We start from the raw sequence: 18,794 nt of genomic DNA, 5'->3' as shown, positions 1-18,794 counted from the left end.
ATAATCAAATCCCTCTTCAGTGTGGGAGGCCTTCCAGCCTTTGGCATGGAGTTTATCACCAAAGATAAATGTTCAAAACCCCAGCGGAAACATGCAAAACATGGTCAGCATGAACAGTGGTTCAGATGGTATCATTGTTGCTTTGCAGCAAGGTCCTGGGTTCAAATCCATGCCACATAGGGTCTTTGAGCATGAAGTTTAAATGTGCTCCCTGTTCATGGGTGGGTTCTCTCAAAGTACTCCAGATTCCTCTCATAGTCAGCCGATAAGTCAATTGAATACTCTAAATTGCCCTTATGTATGAGTTTGTGCATGGCTGTGTGTCTTTGTGTTGTACTGATGACTTGTACAGGGTTTACACCACCTTTCGCCCAGTAACCACTGAAGATAGGCAACAGCACTCCTACATCCCACCAACACTAAGATAGACAATTGATGGATGGTTTTTAAAGTGATATTTTTTTTATATTTGCCATGGATGAAATTACTTTTACAAGAGTCTGGATGAGAAGAAATAAGAAATTCATTAAAAACCTTGCAAGGTGAGAACAGAAATATGAAGTCAAAGGAGACTGTCGAGTCTGCTCTGACCAACAGTGGATCTGGCTTCCTTTTACAAGTTCTGGTCAGAGAAGAGAGACTTGATTGGACCAGAGGTGTGAATCCCTGATTGTGATGTACCAGGGATTCTGTGGAGCCCAACGCAGATGGTCTTGCCATTTGTCTATTGTTAAGGGGATTGTTTTTTCATGCTAAAGAGGGCAGATAAGTTATACGTTGGGGAAGTAACACTTAGATCGTCTCCAGGATCAAGGAGCTCTCCCCTGCTGTTATATGACACTGTAGACGTTTATGTGAGAGCAGCTTGACCAATTTCATAAGACTATGAAGAAATAGCAGAAGAGGGGTGAGGAACACATTATAAAATTTTCCATTACAATATCATATCTGCTTAATGAATTGTAAGCCTGCTTCCTGGAAGTTAATCAAAATGTGGCTCAGCAAAAAGTTATGAGCTCTATGCAACCAGATTAGTGCAGCTCTTTTATCTTTTTATCCCCCCACCCGACAGATTTGCTGAGTGATACAGGATAAATCTCATAAATAAATAATGCACAAAGCCTCAGAAACCTGCCATTTTAATAAGGGTTTATAGACTTTTTATATCCACCACAATGGAGCTGTTTGTCTTTTAAAGTGCCTCAAAATGACATTTGTTGTGGGCTTGGGTTACTTGACAACTGAATAGCTTCTGAGTTATACCCTGTGTAGGACGCTGGTGTTATTAAAAAGTTAACTCAAATATATGCATGCAGTGTCCTGCTTTTAGAGATCTTGCCCTATCCAATAGCAGTAACCAAGTAGTTCGTTTACACAAAAAGAGGGGAGGGAGGGAGAAGTGGGTCAGTGGCATAATTTCTCCCAGTCGACACATCTGTCCCTAGATGGCGTTGGTAAACAATAGCCAAATCAAGATGCAACTTATTTTTTTTAAATAAACCACTTTTTGCCTCCTGAAATTAATACACATTAGAAAAGGCGCGAGGTTGTGGTATTTCTGGCATGTAATGACCTTAGTTCATTTCCGGCGCTTTGGGGAGACAACGATGTGGTTAGCCCAAAGCTCCTCACAGGGCTGGTCTGAACCGGTTCGGAGAATGCGCGGTCTCGTGCGCCCTGCAGACGTCTCGCAGTACTTCTCACTGCATTCCGCGCGCCACCAATAGTGTCGACCCTCCTGTTCTCCCCCACTCATTACGTTTTCTCTTCCCTCATTGGTTCAAGTAACCGAGACTCGCCCACCTTTTCCGGCTGCTGCGTGGACACCGAGACTCTACACGAGTTGTGATTGGCCATCTACCGTCCGAGCCTTTGTTTTGGGGCAGGGCACGAGACGCAGAGGAGTGGAGTTGTAAACTAAAGCGCGTGCACTTTTCAGCACCAATACCGCGTGGATAGCAGCAAAACGGACCAGAAAGATAGTTGTTGCATCAGTTAGCTTGTTTCAGTTTTGCTATTTTGATATTCGCTGTTACGTTGAAAAAGAAACTTTTTTTTTTGTAGCGGTTTCGACTCCTCAGCCGGGAACCCGAAGCGGCGAGGCCCAAGCTTTGTGTGCCTCGGTGGCAGGAAAGCTGCGTCTCGGTTGAAAGGGAGGCGAAAACACCCTCATTTTCTTCGTCTCTGTCTCGAACTAGTTTCTTTCTTTTTTCTCTCTCTGTTGGAGTTCGACGATCCAATCCACGACCAGACTAAATGGCCGGAAGCAACGGAAAACAAAGGTGATATACTGAACAGTTTTGACCCGAGCCGGTTCGGTCCAGACAGCGGTTGAGCAAGTGGTCTTGTTTTTAAGCCACATTTTCAGCCAGCTCTCACCGCTCGCCTCCATTGTGAGAGCATCTCTGCCGCCCGAATCCCGCGCTCCCACCACACACCTGCCTGCCACCCCCCACCTCTCTTCACCCCACGGCGTTATTTTTTCAGCTGTTTCGCTAGCAAGATCCACACTACAAACAATGTGCTCTCGGGTTTGGTTCGTGACCGATCGGCGTATCAGCCAGGAGTACCCTCAGGTCCAGATCCTCCGGGCTCTGAAGGAGCGCTGCGCCGACGAGGATGTTGAATTCCGCTACCTTCTGATGGATCAGATCGTGCTGACGATCAGCCAAGGGCAGCTAGGCAAGTATCACTGAGCTAACTCATGTTCGATCAAAAATATGATCAAGTGGATAATGCGTTTTGATACGTGTTTACGTTTTTGCTCGAACGTAAAGGCGGATAGTTATTGTTTTGCAATCAGACCGATGCCAAGTAGGGCTTGCCCGGTCTGCCTTCTAGCGAGGAAGAGGAGCAGCACAGCAGTGACCGCCTAACCCACTTTCAAGCTAGACTGCATGCTGATTGACGGAAGAGATGACGCTTGATTTAATTCTGCTGAATGTGCTGCATTTCCCGCTCATATAAGCTAATTAGCTGGTTATGTTTAAACATATATTTGATACTTACAAGGTTATCCATGCTTGGGAAATGTAGCTTTGGTTATTTTATTTTATTTTTTACGTCACTCTGGTTTTTTGGATTTTACATTTGCTGAAATGTAGTGCTCTTAATTCAGACAACTATTTCAGATGTATAATCAGGGAATGCACCTTACCTCAATGCAGCTATAGCATCACCATATGTTGATATTTTCAGGGCTTTTGCTCATAATTTGCTTCAGTTAGCATGCACAGCTAAAGTTAATCAGCAACAAATGTCATCTGAAGGACTTTGCAAGATAAACGGCTCCATTTCGTTGAATTGAAATGTAGCCAGTCCAGTACAATCCGGTCACGTGGACAGATTCAAATTTAGCATAGTCTAATTTGATCCTAGTTAAAATGTATGAAACCGAAACATAGTTTTGAAAGCGCTTGGGTAGAAGAGTAGTCAGAACTATATTTTGACTGTTGATTGCTGACTGATATGTCTGTATTGCCAATGTGGTTCTGTTTCTGGGATCAAAACAGTTCATATGGAGCAGAAGGCCTTGGTAAACTGATAGTAACAAGGAGCAACTCTAAAATAAACAGATTCACATGGAATTTGTGAGTATGGTGTGAAGTGGGGCTGGGCCACTGGATGAGAGGTGTGAGGGTCTAAATTAACACATAAATGCTGCAGTTTGAAATTAGCAGAGGGTGAATAGATGGGAGAAAATGCAGGATGGGTTGGGATGGGTCTCACACGTAGTCCTGCCGAACGAGCTTGTTGCATTTGTCAGCCGTGTTGACGATTTACTCATGCAATTACCAGGCTTCTTTAAAACTGGAAAGAGAGGCAGACACAAAGCAATCTGACCCAACAACCAGGCTAATCTGTGAATAAATAGAAATGTTTAAATATCCTGAATACCCATTAAGAGATCACATGAGTTAATTCACGTTTTCTAGGTGGATCACTGTCTAGATCTGTGGCTTAGTGGGATACTCACGAACAGGGTTCTTAGTTTGGCTGGTAATCCATACTGGCTTTAAGTATCTGTACAAATGTCTCTTGAGCCTTAGCTTGACATCACAGATTAAGAACGAGTGGACAGATTGTCTGTGACGAAGGCGTCCTACATGGGAAGTCACAAAATGCATGTGTGAAATGCATGGGTTAATTATAGATCATACAGATAAACTATTTAAACATAGATTGGGAAAAAAAAGGACTTTTTGGATTTTATGACACTGTATGAAAATACACCTGGATTGGGATGCAAAACCAGAGCAAAGAGCAGAATTAACAAAGCTATATTAGGGTTATAAATTAGACAGGACCAGTTTACAATCCAAGTCTGGCCCAGTGTGTTTGTAGATGGAGCCATCTCTAATGTTTTTGATGACAAATAACCTCTGCTGACATAAAACAGCTGAACCCAGCAGCCCTGTCTGCGAGCAGCATTTCACATCCCATGATTGGATATATTTAAAGCCCTGACATGAATGGTTTTCATAAGCCTCTGTGTTCCTGGTGCGTGGCAGTGGGCGTAGCATTACCCACTGATGATAAATGCAGCATGTCTGTGCCAGTGAACATTGAAGATAGAGATATTGTGAACTTTGTTCAGCTATGCGAGCATCAGTAGTGTTATGAAAATAATGCCTTATTTTTCAGGAAGTATTGTCTCAACTTGTAACAACTATGATATAATAGGTTAACACTGAGTATTTGTTGCTTGAATTATTAGTATTTGTTTTATTTTTTTTTACATCTTCAGTTTATTCAAACGGATGTTGTGTTTAAGTTACTCAGTGTTAGTCATTGCAGAGCTGTGATCTGACATATTTTATTAACCAAGCTGCAAATGTAGTCCAGTTTGCTGAAGATAACATTGAGCCCAGAAAGGATCCATTTGCATTTTATTGGTTTTCGCAAATAAGTTCCTATCTTGTTGTTTTTCTTATCTAGATATAAAATACATTTTCTCTGAAACCATACATTTCCATATTTAGGCTTAAACTAAACTAAGCTAAATATATACTTGTGCTTCTCAGTTGGTGTATTTAATTGTTTATGATGACATCAGAAAGGCAGCGTAGACTGCCAAATCGCCGTTAACGGAAAGTCTCATTGCTGAAAAGTAGTATTTTTTCCACGACAAGGATCACACTATTTACTCTCTGCTCATATGATCCAAGTTTGACCCAGCATTTAGATAAGGAATTTGTATGGTTGCAAGTAGCCAATAATAGAGAATTGTTTGCTTAATGATTACTAGACTTAAAGCCTTTGAACTTTATGTTTGTAATGCAAAAATAATTGCTTAAGCTGGAATGTGAGTAATTTGTGATGTTTCTGTATAACCAGCCACATTGCAATGTAATAAAGCTTACATTACAGGTCAAAATCTACAATGCTCTATTTTAATACTAAGTTCTTGTGTAAGTTAGTCTGCTAACACAAGTCCATATTTACTTAACAGTCTACTCAATCTCCATCTAAGTTGTACTGTGTCTCAGCCAGATCTAGAGAAACTCATCCATGCGTTTATCTTCAGTCGTATTGATTATTGTAACGGCGTCTTCACAGGTCTGTCCAACAAATCAATCAAACAGCTGCAGCTGATCCAAAATGCTGCTGCTGGTGTTCTCACTAAAACCAGGAAGATAGAGCACATAACACCAGTTTTAAAGTCCCTCCACTGGCTCCCTGTAGCTCAAAGAATAGACTTTAAAATACTGTTGCTAGTTTATAAATCACTGAATGGTTTAGCACCACAATACATTAAAGATCTGATGTTGTTGTATCAACCTTCCAGAACTCTCAGGTTCTGGTTCTGGTCTGCTCTGCATCCCCAGAACCAGAACCAAACGAGGAGAAGCGGCATTTAGCATCTATGCACCAAAAATCTGGAACAAACTTCCAGAAAACTGTAAAGCAGCTGAAATACTGACTTCCTTTAAATCTCAACTAAAAACCCACTTGTTTAGAATATATTTGAAATGTAATCAATTGCAAATTTATTGACGGAATCTGACTTGATGTTGTGTTTTTATTGTTGATTCTATGTTGCATTGTATTTTTGTGTTTGATTTGATGTAAAGCACTTTGAAATGCATTGCTGCTGAAATGTGCTATACAAATAAAGTTTGTTTGATTGATTGATTGATTGATTATTAATACTGGATGTACAAAATTACAGAGTGAAAAAGGAAATGAATTTCCATTATCTAAACAACATAGAGCTGCAAAGGCATAAGTCAGTACAGAGTATCACACCATTAATAAAAAATATATATCTAGAACAAAAAAACTGTTTACTGATCTAAACTGGTTTTATTTGAAGCAAAAAAGATGAAATTATTCTTACCACTTTTAAAAAAGTAAAACCTCTTGACTAATAACAGCTGTGATTCACAAAAAAAAAGGTTTACCTTTTTGTTTGGAGGAAATGTCCATTACCTGACACATTCAGAATGTCCCTTATGTGAAGCTTTAAACAAACATTTAATCCCACTCTCTCTGCATTCTCTTCTGGCAGCTCCTCTAAACAGTCCACTTACTCTGGCATTTCACCAAAAGTGCTCGAAGGCATAAGGTAGCAACTTTTCAGCAGACCTTTTTTGATGTTGAGCTGCTTGCTGTTACTTGATGCCAGTGATCAGTCCATGCTTTGTAGAAGTATAAAACGTGTCCTAAACTGTCATTTATTAAAGCAATCAGTTATAGTAAATGTTATTAAATCAAAATATCACAATTTGAAAGTGTTGGAATCTTGTTAGTATAGCATAGCGTCTCGTAATCAATATTCTTCCTGGCTCCTTCAGTGTTGTACTCATAACTCATTTTTAGTCACATTTTATAATCATCTACTATGTCTTCAGTGTCTTAATTTAAATTATGTAAATATTAAAACAATCCATAGATTTCTTTAATTTAATCTGGTCTCATGTTTGCTACTGATATGAAGATATATACATATGTAGCAGCTAAAACAAACAGCTGTACTTTCTGCATTCAAACCAAAGAAAAAGGGTTTAGTCTGGCATTTAAGTCAGACTGGCAACCCTCAGCAGACCTTTTTCAGAATGGACAGGACTGACCAGCCAGGCATCAGTCCATGCTTTGTAAAAGTATAAAACGTGTTACAGCTGTCATTTATTAGAATGCCTGCTATTCTTATAGTAAGCTTTGTTATCAGGATGGAAAAGGGTTAGAATCTTGTTAGTATAGCATAGTGGAAATCAATATTCTTCCAGGCTCCTTCAGTGTTGTACTCATAACTCATTTTTAGTCACATTTTATAATCATCTACTATGTCTTCAGTGTCTTAATTTAAATTATGTAAATATTAAAACAATCCATAGATTTCTTTAATTTAATCTGGTCTCATGTTTGCTACTGATATGAAGATATATACATATGTAGCAGCTAAAACAGGCAGCTGTTTAGTTTGCTATCAAACCAAAGAAAAAGGGTTTAGTAAGCTTAAGTCAGACTGGACCCTGAATTACAGTGTTTTCAGAATGGACAGGACTGACCAGCCAGGCACACTAGTACAGCGTTTGTGAGTCTGCTTTGTGACGTTACAGCGGCATGTATAGAATGCCTGCTATTCTTTAAAGCTTTGTTGGTCAGGATGGAAAAGGGACGAACCTACACAGTCCGTTGAATAAAGTGGAAACAGTTTGGTCGAGGAACCATCTTCATGCTCTTCTATTTTATTAGTGCCCTCCTGTTGGCTTCAAGACATTCTTGATTGGTGTTCAGTCCATCTTTAATCATTTCCTCTTTTTCCTGTTTACATAAAGCAATATGTACAAAAATAAATCCACACACAAATTCGTCTGCTAACATGTCAGTAACTGCCTGGGCCGCAGTCATCGAGTTTCTCTTGACCTCTAGTGATCTCCGCATGCTTTGTCTCGTCTCTCTGAAAAGCCTGCAGCTTGGGAAGAGGGCTAAAACTCGCATCATAGTGAATGCATTGTGCAAATGTGTCTTCTCGTGTTGTCTGGACTCGGAGGACTTGCAAATACACACATCTTCATCCAATCGTCCAAACGAGTTGTTGTGATCACAGGCTGAAAAATCTTCCTGCATGCCAACTAAAAAAATACAATAATTTTCCAATTAAATGCTGCCAAACTGTGGTCCATGGCCGATGAATATGCCATCTGTGCTGCAAATACCAAAGCGATCCACTCATGTGATTCTGTTGTGATGCTTCAGAAGGGTGTTAGCGCTAGAAGGAAGCTTACAGGTGCTTTTTCAGCCAAATCTGTGTAGTTTCTGTTTCGCCAGCAATATACTTCACAAGATTGTGTACTCCCCCCCTTGTTTTCGTTCTGCCCTGAATTAAAACGGCTGATCAGTGACCAATTTAGATGTGCTCAGATAGCCTTTTGTTCCTCAGCTCAAATTTGCATGAGAAAAAGTGGTGTCAGGCGGAGGCATTGGAAGCGAAGGTCGATTTGACTTTCAATAAAGCAGAGCTAAACATTTTAGATCCTGGTCACCATTTCCATTAAGACAGTATTTGACTGTTAAACTACGGGGTGCCGTTTGTGAAATTACACAGACAAATATTAACAGCAATAATTTGTATTATTTAGCTGGTCATAAGAGAAAGAAAATGGGAATTGATATTTTCACCATGTTAATCATTCGTTTATAAATGTCACAGTTTCAAACTACATTTTTATTTAGCTTCAATTTAAATACTTAGCTCAAAAACATTATTTAGCAAGCTAAGCATTTAGTTAGCCAACTAAATATGTGCTTGCTAACTATTTATCTTGCTAACCAAATATTTAGTTTGGAGCTAAATATTTAGCTTGTAAGCTAACTATTTGGCTCTAAATAAATATTTAGCTTGAAAGTAAATATGTAGCTTGTTAACCTAAATAATTAGTGTTAAACTAAACATAAATATTGTCTAACTAAACATTTAGTTTAGATAACTAAACTGAAGATTTAGTCTAACTAAATGTTAACTAAATGTCTAACTAAATGTTAACTAAATGTCTAACATTTAGTTAATATTTAGTTGTCTAACTAAATGTTTAGTTTGTAAAGTAAATATGTAGCTTGCTAACAAAATGTTCAATCTGGAGCTAAATATTTAGCGTTCTAAATATTTAGCTTCAAACTGTCACATTAATAAATAAATGTATGACATGGTGAAAATATAATTTTAAAAAATTATATTAAAAAAAAAATATATTTTTTTTTTATAAGCTAAATAACCAAAATTATTTCTGTTGAGTGTTTCACTATGTAAGTTTACAAATGGCACCGGATATTAAACAAGGAATGGAAAACTGGACTTGATTATAGCCCAATACATCATGGATGTTTTATTTGAGTGCATATTTTAAAAACAAGACATGCAATCCTGGGATTTCAGCGGTTCAGAGGTGCACTGAGTCCACAGAATAGTGAATCAATCCATTATATCAGATGTTTAGTTCTTGCTCAATGAGCTGCATGTTGCAGTACTTCTGAGAGCTAAGAACGTTCAGAACATGCATCATCAGGTTGTGCAGGCTTCTCTGCAGTCCCTGCATGTCTCTGCTTGGTGCACTGTTCTGACAGACTCACTCCTTTTACTCATATGAAAACTGGGTCTGAATGTGTTTTTCCAAATGTGGAGTCAGCTTTTTTTTTTTTTTGCGCCAGACATCCAAGCCCTTGAACATTTTTTCCAGACTTCATATGTGACCAGGAAAATAAAGGTGTAAATACAGCTGCAGGGCCTTTTGACGTCTAAACACAGAAAAGTCATGCATTTTGCTCACACCTGTAGTTTCTAGATAACAGAGGGTCAAACAGCAACAAAAAACGAAGATGTTGAGCAGATTGTGCAGTTTGATGTTTTCTGCTTCGCGTGTTTTCCAGCTGGAGATGTGCTCTTTTCTGATAAAATAGGAAAAGCACAAAAACTTAAGAGTTCTTGCATATTTATTGGCCTGAATTAAACAACTTTTTTTTTTATTTAAACTTTTGAACAATCAGCCAACCACTGTAAACATCAATATTTACCCAATTCTTGATTAATATTAGTCTTTTTTTATCCGTTATTCATCAACCCTTCCTCCTGATCCTCCTCCAGGTCTGCGGGTGGAGCAGGAATCGGTGACATCTTATCCTCAGGTGGTGTTAGTGCGAGTCCCCACGCCCTGGGTGCAGTCGGACAGTGACATTACCGTGCTGCGCCACCTGGAGAAGATGGGCTGCCGGCTGATCAACCGGCCTCAGGCCATACTCAACTGTGTCAACAAATTCTGGACCTTCCAGGAACTGGCTGGCCATGGGGTCCCTCTTCCTGACACCTACTCTTACGGTAAAAATTGTTGTTTTTTTTAGACCTTCTTTAATGACAACAACAATCAAAGCAAGTCGTAAAATGCACTTTTACAGCTTCCCAGTATGAGAACAAACATTAAGGTGACCATGTTCGGATCCTGAAATCCATTAAAGAAACAAATTGTACAAGAGTTGTGGAAAAAGTATGAAACGTTTCTTTGGATAAAACCTGGCGCCATCATCAGATTTTCTTGTAAGAAGTTGTAAAATTCAGCTAACATGATATGAAGTTTCTCCTTTTCTTCATTCTTCATTATGAAACCTTGTATTTTCATTGCACAATGCTTTGAGAAAGTAATCACACCGCTTAAATTGTGTCACAGTATTAAATGACCAACACAAGCTTTATTGTACGTTATTGGACTTTAATCTAATAGACTATAGATACAAAGTGGTAATTATGGAGAAAAACCAACACTCTAGAGTTTGTTAAATGCACTGTGAAACATGGCAGAAGCAGCATCATGCTGTGGGAAACTTTTCTTCAGGAAGCTCAGGGAAGCTGGTCAGAGTTGGTAGGTAGAAGAATTGAGGTAAGTACTGTGAAAGTTTAGAAGAAAATATGCAGAGAACCAGCGGAACAGAACAACAACCCTATTATATAATTAGTACTAATGCATTTTGTTTTTCAGATTTTTAATTGTGAAAAACTGAGAAAACTTTGCATAAACCGTTGTGGAATGAACTTTAAAAGCCTGCATAGGTATTTCCTGTTTAAACACAGGCCGCAAACCTAACAATTAAAGTTTTGATAAATGAAAAGAAGATGAGGACTACAGCAGAGCCTCTCGTTTTTATTTATTGTGCTTTGTGGATTTTTCTAACAGTGCACATTTCTTTGTGTTTTAAAAAAAAAACCTGCTTTACTGTGGTTTTCATGAGAGCAGAAAAGGAAGGATAGAGACAGCGGGGGAAAAAAGAATGAGCGGGGGCTGTTTGGCCTACATTCCATGTGTTTCTGAGCACAGTAGGCCAGGCGATGCATGCAGAGCAGCTGGAGAGCTTATGTAACCAGCCCCCCCCACCAGCACCTCCCCATGCCCTTTCATTTTCCAAAATATAGCATGCAATTGCTTTGCTGCCTCTACCAGTGACTACCATAGCAGCTCACTGGTTGATTTGTTATCTGCTATCTACCTCCACTCTTTCAGGCACTTTTTTTTTGTTCTAGTCTGAGTGAAAACACATGTGATTTAGCACACCAGGAAAGAGCCAAGTCACAGGGTTGTATGCATCTGCTGCTTTGACTGCATGCCAGGTAAGTGCAGGCAAGAGAATGAAGACTCTGAGACCACATCAGGGGTGGAAAATGAGAAAACGTTCATTTATGTAACCTGGTTTTTTTTTTTTTGCATTCCCTCCCCAATTCAAAACAGGAAGTGGAAGCATATCGCAAAACAAGCCGCCATTATAAATCACTGTCAGATATGCTTGGCTGCCTTACATGACATGCATCAGTCAGTGACTCTGCTCCTCTGTTCTACAAACCAAGGCAACAGATCCAAGCTCAGGCAGCACTCCTACAGCATCGCTGTTTTGAGTAACTCTTGTTTCCATGGCAACATGTCACCCCCCCGCCCCCTACCGCTCGTCCTGCCAGATTGGCTGTGATGTGTGAACCATGTCACAGGAGGAAGAGCAGCTGCTAATGTTCTTTAATGTGTGGTTGTGGATGCACGTTTCTGTGTGTGTGTTTGGATGGGCATTTCTCAGGGGGCCACGACAACTTCCGTAAGATGATCGACGAGGCAGAGCCGCTGGGATACCCGGTGGTGGTGAAGAACGCACGTGGCCACAGAGGTGAGGTGATATGCCCATTACTTTCCTGTCATTCACCCAGGTCACCACAATGCACTTTAAAATGTCCATATGAAGGGGATTTTAGCCCACCCTGACATGAAATTCATTGACAGAGTGTTAAATGATTACCACTCCGCTGGTGCCACAAACACAAAACCCATTCTTGTAAAGATGGGTTAATAATTTGTGTTTCTAGTTAACAAATGAGCGCTCAGTTTCATCATTTTCCCTGAGTTCATAAGGGGCTTGAGCCATTAATATACCACCTTTAAGACAAAGCCCCCGTTCTTAATGAAGAGCCATAAGCTGATTCCTATTTATAGCTATTGGTTTGTTAGAGTCTTAATGACGAAATGACCGTGGTATTTGGTAGCCGAGGCTTCCATCACGTAGCGTTGTCCTGGACACCTGCCACTGCTGAACCACAACTGTGACATGTTTTATGGTTTGTTTGTTGTCTCCTTGTTAGCTGACCATTGCACTGGTTGAAACCCAGCTTCCTTCAGATACTAAGGCCTGTAAACAAATGTCTACTTTGGGAAATATTTGTTAGCATTAGACAGATTCAAAATGTCCAAACCAAAATGTGGTCTCATTTTGGGGCGTTAATTCAAAACCCATAATAATTGTCACAACACCAATACCTCTGACTTGCATCGAGGCTTCTTCCCAAGATATTCTGATAATAATACTGAGTATTTACCATTTTTTGGATACATGATCCCATAGCTATAAAGTGATCATCGTTGGAACAGCTCAGAGGTCCAGTAAAGAGGCAGAGCTAATTAAAACGGGCATCTTCTATGCTCTGTGAGAAGAGGCTCTGAGAGTACTGTCAGCACTTTGAGAAATGGGAGTTGCTCACCAGAGAGCAGCTGCTTGTAAGCAAAATAGCTGCTCAGCCTGAACTCGCACTTCATAATGAACCACTCCTGGAAATACATGAATATTTATTTAACAAGTCTGTATGTGATATTAGCCTGAAGAGTTGCTCATTTTTCCTTTCTTCTCCTCATTTAGTGTCTCCTTCCTTCTCTTAGGCAAGGCCGTGTTCCTGGCACGCGACAAACACCACCTGACGGATCTGTGTCACTTGATCCGCCATGATACCCCCTACCTGTTTCAGGAGTACGTGAAGGAGTCTCACGGACGCGACGTGCGGGTGGTGCTGGTGGGCGGCCGTGTTGTTGGCTCCATGCTACGCTGCTCCACCGACGGACGCATGCAGAGCAACTGCTCCCTGGGTAGGGAAACAGCTGAGAGGCACCAATCACACACGTTTAATTACCCAACACGCCTCACTACTTCATCCTTACAGTTGGCCGCTCTGCTTCGTTGCAACTGTTCTTTAATTTGCCAGACTTCTGTGTTTTCGTTGCGGTGGCTTTTATAGCAAACCGTTTAAGAGAGAAGCTGATAGACACGCAAAGTAATTTTTGTGCCTTTTTGGGAGGCATTTCTTATAATGTCATTATAAGAAATGTTTGAAATTTTCTCTGTTTAGAACTTTTTCTTTAATCCACACTGAATCAAAACTATACACATACATTCAAATATTCAAGTGTCCCTTAGCAAATTGCAGATAAACAAATTGCAACAAATAATTCATTTGTTGCTATTATTTATTTTATTTACTTCATTATTTTGCATGTATTTGATTGCGTATAGTGCCTCTACCATAAAGTGTTGTTTACTTTCAAAGGACTCTAAACTATTGTGCAACGTTATTGCATTTGTACTTTTATAGGCATATAGAGATGTAACTACTCTTATTTATGCTGTTTTATTACGTCTTTTATTTACGGGCATTTGTGTTTGTGCTGATGTAAAGCCTCACTTTCCCCCATTGGGACCAGTAAGTAAGAACTGGCTTGTAAATATAGTCGCTGGATTTCCAAAGGTGTTCCAGAAGCTTCTGTTGCTGATGCTAGTCGACTGTATTCACTCACAAAACTAGTTTTTAATGTGTGTTTGGAATCAGTGTTATTTTAGAACACCCGATTCCGTCCAAGTATTAACCATCGCCCTCAAATGAAGACATTGGTTTGAAACTCCAGTCTCCATCTTAAGTCTCAATCTTAAAGCTCAGCAGACGTCTACAGCATGAGTCAAATATCTCCTCAAGAAAATTTTAATGGTCAACTGAAACAAAAGTGTTCATTTTCCCAATGACCAAAGTATGCTCTGAGTATTCAATGAGTAGTTTTCAAACCTGAAAACAATGTACAAGATCTCAGACACTTTGTTTTTTTGTTTTTTGTTTTTTTGCTTATGTTGACGGTCTGTTTTAATATGATAATCCTAGTGCTTTGCTAAAAGTGAACGTAAAAAGGGAGGTTTAAATTATTGAACGTCTCCTCAATTCAACATCTTAAGTGGTTGAGATCTGAACAGCCTTCAAAGTCACAATAGAACCAAAACTCCAAAGTTCGATTTGAGAACAGAGAAAACAGCCTAATATTTTTTATTTTGAAATGGGTATGGCCTAAACCCCGCTGACATTTTGTGGATTACACTTAAAGGTGATATCAGTGCCAGAAAATCAATTAATTTTAGGAGAATCGATGACCAGTTCTATATGAAAAACAGCCAACCAGAATTAAGTCAAAACCTTGCTCGTGGCTACAAACCCTACAAAAGGCATTTATCAAAATATTTGTCTGTGTGTGTATATCTGTGCACCCAATCGAAGCTGTAAAGAGCCATGGAAACAGATGGTTAGAGTGCATTTACCAAATGTGCATAATATAATAATAAAACCAGACGAGTGTAGTCAAGCTTCTCACCAGCACTGTCATTAGGTAAATAATTTATGTCCTGATTTCATGTGTGAATAGCTTCCTCCTACTCTAAGCTTTAACTCCACTTCTGCTGTCATCAGTGAATGGGAGACAAAATCTCAGACTGTATCCCTCCAAATGTGTGGTAGTGCAGAATCAACTCTTGTCTTTAATTCACCCTTAGAACTTAAAGTGACACAGCACTCAAGTTGATGAGGCTGATTTCCAATGTCAGTGCATGAGTCCTGCTAGCCTGCATGAAGATGTGATGCTCTGTGACACAACTAGGTCATCAGTTGGCAGATTATTTATGTAGCAGAACAAGATTTTTGAAAAAAGTTTTTCAGTTGTAGCTTTCATTTAAATATTTCATGTTTCTTTATGCATCGCACATGGTTTACTGCTACACAGATGACAATCAGTCCATTCGCAGAGGTTTTTTTGTTTGTTTGTTTGTTTGGTGTATTCACTGACCTGGCGTGTCTCTGACCATTTAGGTGGTGTGGGGATGATGTGCCCCCTGAGCGAGCAGGGCAAGCAGCTGGCCATCGAGGTGTCCAACATCCTGGGCATGGACGTGTGCGGCGTGGACCTCCTCCAGCTCAACGACGGCTCGTTTGTGGTCTGCGAGGCCAATGCAAACGTGGGCTTCATCGCCTTCGACCAGGCCTGCGGGATCGACGTGGCGGGGATTATCGCTGACTTTGCCCTCTCCACGCTTCCCAGCCGCCTGACTCGGAAGATGTCCCTGTTGTCCGTCGTGTCCAGCACCAGTGAGACTAGCAGCGAGCCCGAGGTGTGTATGGTGAACGCGGGCGGAGGCTCCCTGCCGGAGGCCGTCTGCAACATGAGCGTGGGCTCATCTTCTAGCGAGAGCGACCCCGAGCTGGCCGAGCCCTCGCAGTCGTCGCCTCGCCGTTCGCCAACCTCCGCCCTGTCCGATCTCCCCGACCTCCCCGACGCAGCGTACAACTTCAACAACCTCCTGGCCAATGAGATCAAGCTATTGACTGAGTGAGAATCGAACAAATTCGCACACACCCCACAGTCACACACGTACAGTACATACACTCGTACACGCATTCGTTTAAAACAAAGAAGAAGAAAAACAACAACAACACATATCACTCTCAAACAGATGTTCATAACATAAAAACAGCTGAGAGAAACAGATCACACATTCTGACACAGCAGAGATAAACATCTAAACTGGAGCCTTCTCCTTTTGAGCAAAAAGATCTATGGCTGCTCCCCTGACTCTCCTTTCTTTGCATTTTTTTCAAATCCCACAGAGGCATGTAAAATCAGTGTATGGTGTCAACTTATCACAAAGGCATACAGCATATGAGATAGCTGCCAAAACCGGCCTCTTCTGGTGTTTATTTGTTTTTATGTTGAGATGGGTGAAGAATTTCATTAAATGCCATATTTTTAACCCTCCTCACAATGCAAAAAAAAAAAAAAAATGCAAATAAAAGTTCTCCTGGTGTGGCAAGGTTTGGTTGATGGTGGGCAAAATGAAGTATTTTTAGGTTGAATGTACCCTCACGCTAGGCATATCGTTCTGTCGGTTCCTATTTAGCCGTGAAGCGCTCCTGAAAATGACAGATAACAAGACGGAGGCCAAACAGCAGGTGTGCAAAATTTTACGTCAGAACGTACTCGTCCTGTACTGCTAAAACTCACACATCGAGGTGATTTCACAACATTTTTCCGTTTACATTTTAGATTGTTTGTTGGATTACCAGCAGCAGCAGCTATCTGCTTTTTTAAAAATAATAATAAGAAGAATTTTTTTTTTAAAACACGAAATGCCTAGCACTTTATTAAAACAGCTTTGTCTTTTTCTTTCTTAAATGACATTTTTAGGAAGGATGAGAGCATATTCAAGTCGTGTCATCACCTGAAAGCAAAATATACCTCAGAACAGAGATGTCTCACTGCCGCAGGACATCATCGACACACACAGAACATATCAGCTTAGGCCCTAACACCGTACACACCTGGTATTCCTTCCTTTCATGTCTAGGACCTAAAATGTAACTGCGTGTTAAGTTTATGTTATTTTAGATTTTTTTTTTTTTTTTTTTTGTAAATATTAGAGATAGTGAAATTTAACTTCATGACTTATTAGTATGCAGCTGATGAAACTGGAACAGCCGGGCAAAGAAAAATAAAAGGCCAACGTTGCTAGTTTATATTTATTCAATTTTTTTTTTATTATTATTACTGTGGACAAACTACATTGTACAGAGCTGTGGCTTTAAAAGGCTCCAAAGCTGCAATTTGGTGCTAACAGTCGTGGATCCAGTTAGTTCACAGTCATGTTTACTCTAGACTTTTATTGTTCTCATAAATCCTCTGTTAGTGGTTGAAGAAAATCAACCCACCTTGTGAAGAAAAAGGAAAAAAAGAAAAAAGAAATATATTTTTAAAATTGTCTTTAACAGGATGGATTCCCCCCCCCCCCTCCTTGCAGAGTAAAGAAAAATCCATGGATTTCAGCAGCCAAAACTTTATAATTTGCAGCTTTTGTTCCTTTGGATTTACCTTCTATGTACCTTATAGGAGAGGAATAAGGTAGGAGACAGTATTGTCCGTTACTTGGGAATATTATCGGGCCAACTTTGATCAAAAGCACAAATAAAAATCCTGAATCGTCCACATAGCCGTCTTTTTATGCTTGCAACCCTTTCTGTTGAACACAACTCAGGGAAGCAGCCTGGATCTCAGTCCTGACCCTTCCATAAAGGTATGGAACATCCATCCAAGCTTAAAACATGTCACAAACATAACACATACTTACACGTAGACCAAAACAAAAAAACAAAACAAAAAAAACAACAATGAAAAAAGGTTGTAAACTACAGTATGACATGTGGTGTATACCATGGTTAACATTCACTTTTTTCCTTGCTTGTTTCATAATTGTTCCATGTTTTCTTCCTAATTTATGGGATTTTTGAAGAAAAAAAAAAGTGGTTTGTGTGCACTAATATTGTCTCAATAAAGCGAAACCTCTGTGAAGCTTGTTTTTTTTTTTTTTTTTCCCCCATTTTCCTTTGTCGTGGGCCAAACTTTCCTGTCTGGGGTCAAACATCGTCCTGCTGGAGGGTTCGGCATGGTAACCGGGAGTTCGGTGCGGAGGGGTGGAGAAAGGGCAGCTTTTATTTTTGATCTCTTGTTGTCGGGTGATCGCAGTGGCTCCACACCGTTTACAACACTACTGTGATGTTGTTTGGTATCTATATGATGAAAACGATCAAAAGCTGTGAAATCTGTTCATGTCTACGTTGGTGACACGCCGGGACAGTGAGCGTGGCCGACAACATCCTGAACACTTTGCTAGGTGAACTGTAACATTCCCCGTCTTGTCTTTGACTCTGCATTAAAGCTTGTATTTGTACATCTTGTACGTCAGCGAAGATCCCAGGCATAAATAGCCATCGACAGGAAAGAAACACTTGTTCGTCTCACGCAGATCCTGTTGTGCGATAATTAATTTATATCATGACAGAACACATCTCGTCCAGCATTACCCTGGTAGCTCCGATGGTGCAGTCAGATTGTCTAACTCTGATTTTTGGGGTGAAAGCTGAATCATAAGCTGTTTTCAGTTATGCCCGGTCTTTATTGGTCAGCTGCCATGATGAAGAGGATAGCTACTGAAGAAATACAGTAAATAAGACAAATGTCAGAAGTAAAGTCTGTGGACGGCCTGGAACGAGCTTGTATGACAGGGTGGAAAGCTGTGAACTACTGTTTAAAAAGGTTACTATTACATTTCCAATTCTATCCTTAATGACTATTTGCTCATGAAACTAAAAAAGGGAAATTAGAATTATTCAAGTTTTTGTTTGAACAAAAATGTAAATG

General features: G+C 40.1%; 1 protein-coding gene across 1 annotated transcript; it reads left to right on the top strand.

Moving 5' to 3' along the window:
• The first annotated feature begins 1,776 nt into the window (after window positions 1-1,776).
• On the top strand, window positions 1,777-17,885 carry rimkla (ribosomal modification protein rimK-like family member A). Its single transcript, XM_044126040.1, has 5 exons — window positions 1,777-2,682; window positions 10,085-10,315; window positions 12,052-12,138; window positions 13,179-13,382; window positions 15,416-17,885. Exons 1-5 carry the CDS (start codon window positions 2,520-2,522, stop codon window positions 15,934-15,936), a joined length of 1,206 nt encoding a protein of 401 aa, XP_043981975.1. The 5' UTR covers window positions 1,777-2,519; the 3' UTR covers window positions 15,937-17,885.
• The last annotated feature ends 909 nt before the right edge of the window (window positions 17,886-18,794 follow it).

The sequence above is a fragment of the Gambusia affinis genome, linkage group LG01 (assembly GCF_019740435.1).
Source record: "Gambusia affinis linkage group LG01, SWU_Gaff_1.0, whole genome shotgun sequence".
NCBI lineage: Eukaryota > Metazoa > Chordata > Actinopteri > Cyprinodontiformes > Poeciliidae > Gambusia > Gambusia affinis.
The sequence above is the reverse complement of the archived record's forward strand: the minus strand, read 5'-3'. Positions and strand labels throughout refer to the sequence as shown.

Coding starts and splice junctions, on each gene's coding strand:
- rimkla (XM_044126040.1), top strand. CDS start 2,520: ATGTGCTCTCGGGTTTGGTTCGTGACCGATCGGCGTATCAGCCAGGAG. Junction 2,683..10,084: donor GATCAGCCAAGGGCAGCTAG/GCAAGTATCACT, acceptor ATCCTCCTCCAG/GTCTGCGGGTGGAGCAGGAA. Junction 10,316..12,051: donor TCCTGACACCTACTCTTACG/GTAAAAATTGTT, acceptor GGCATTTCTCAG/GGGGCCACGACAACTTCCGT.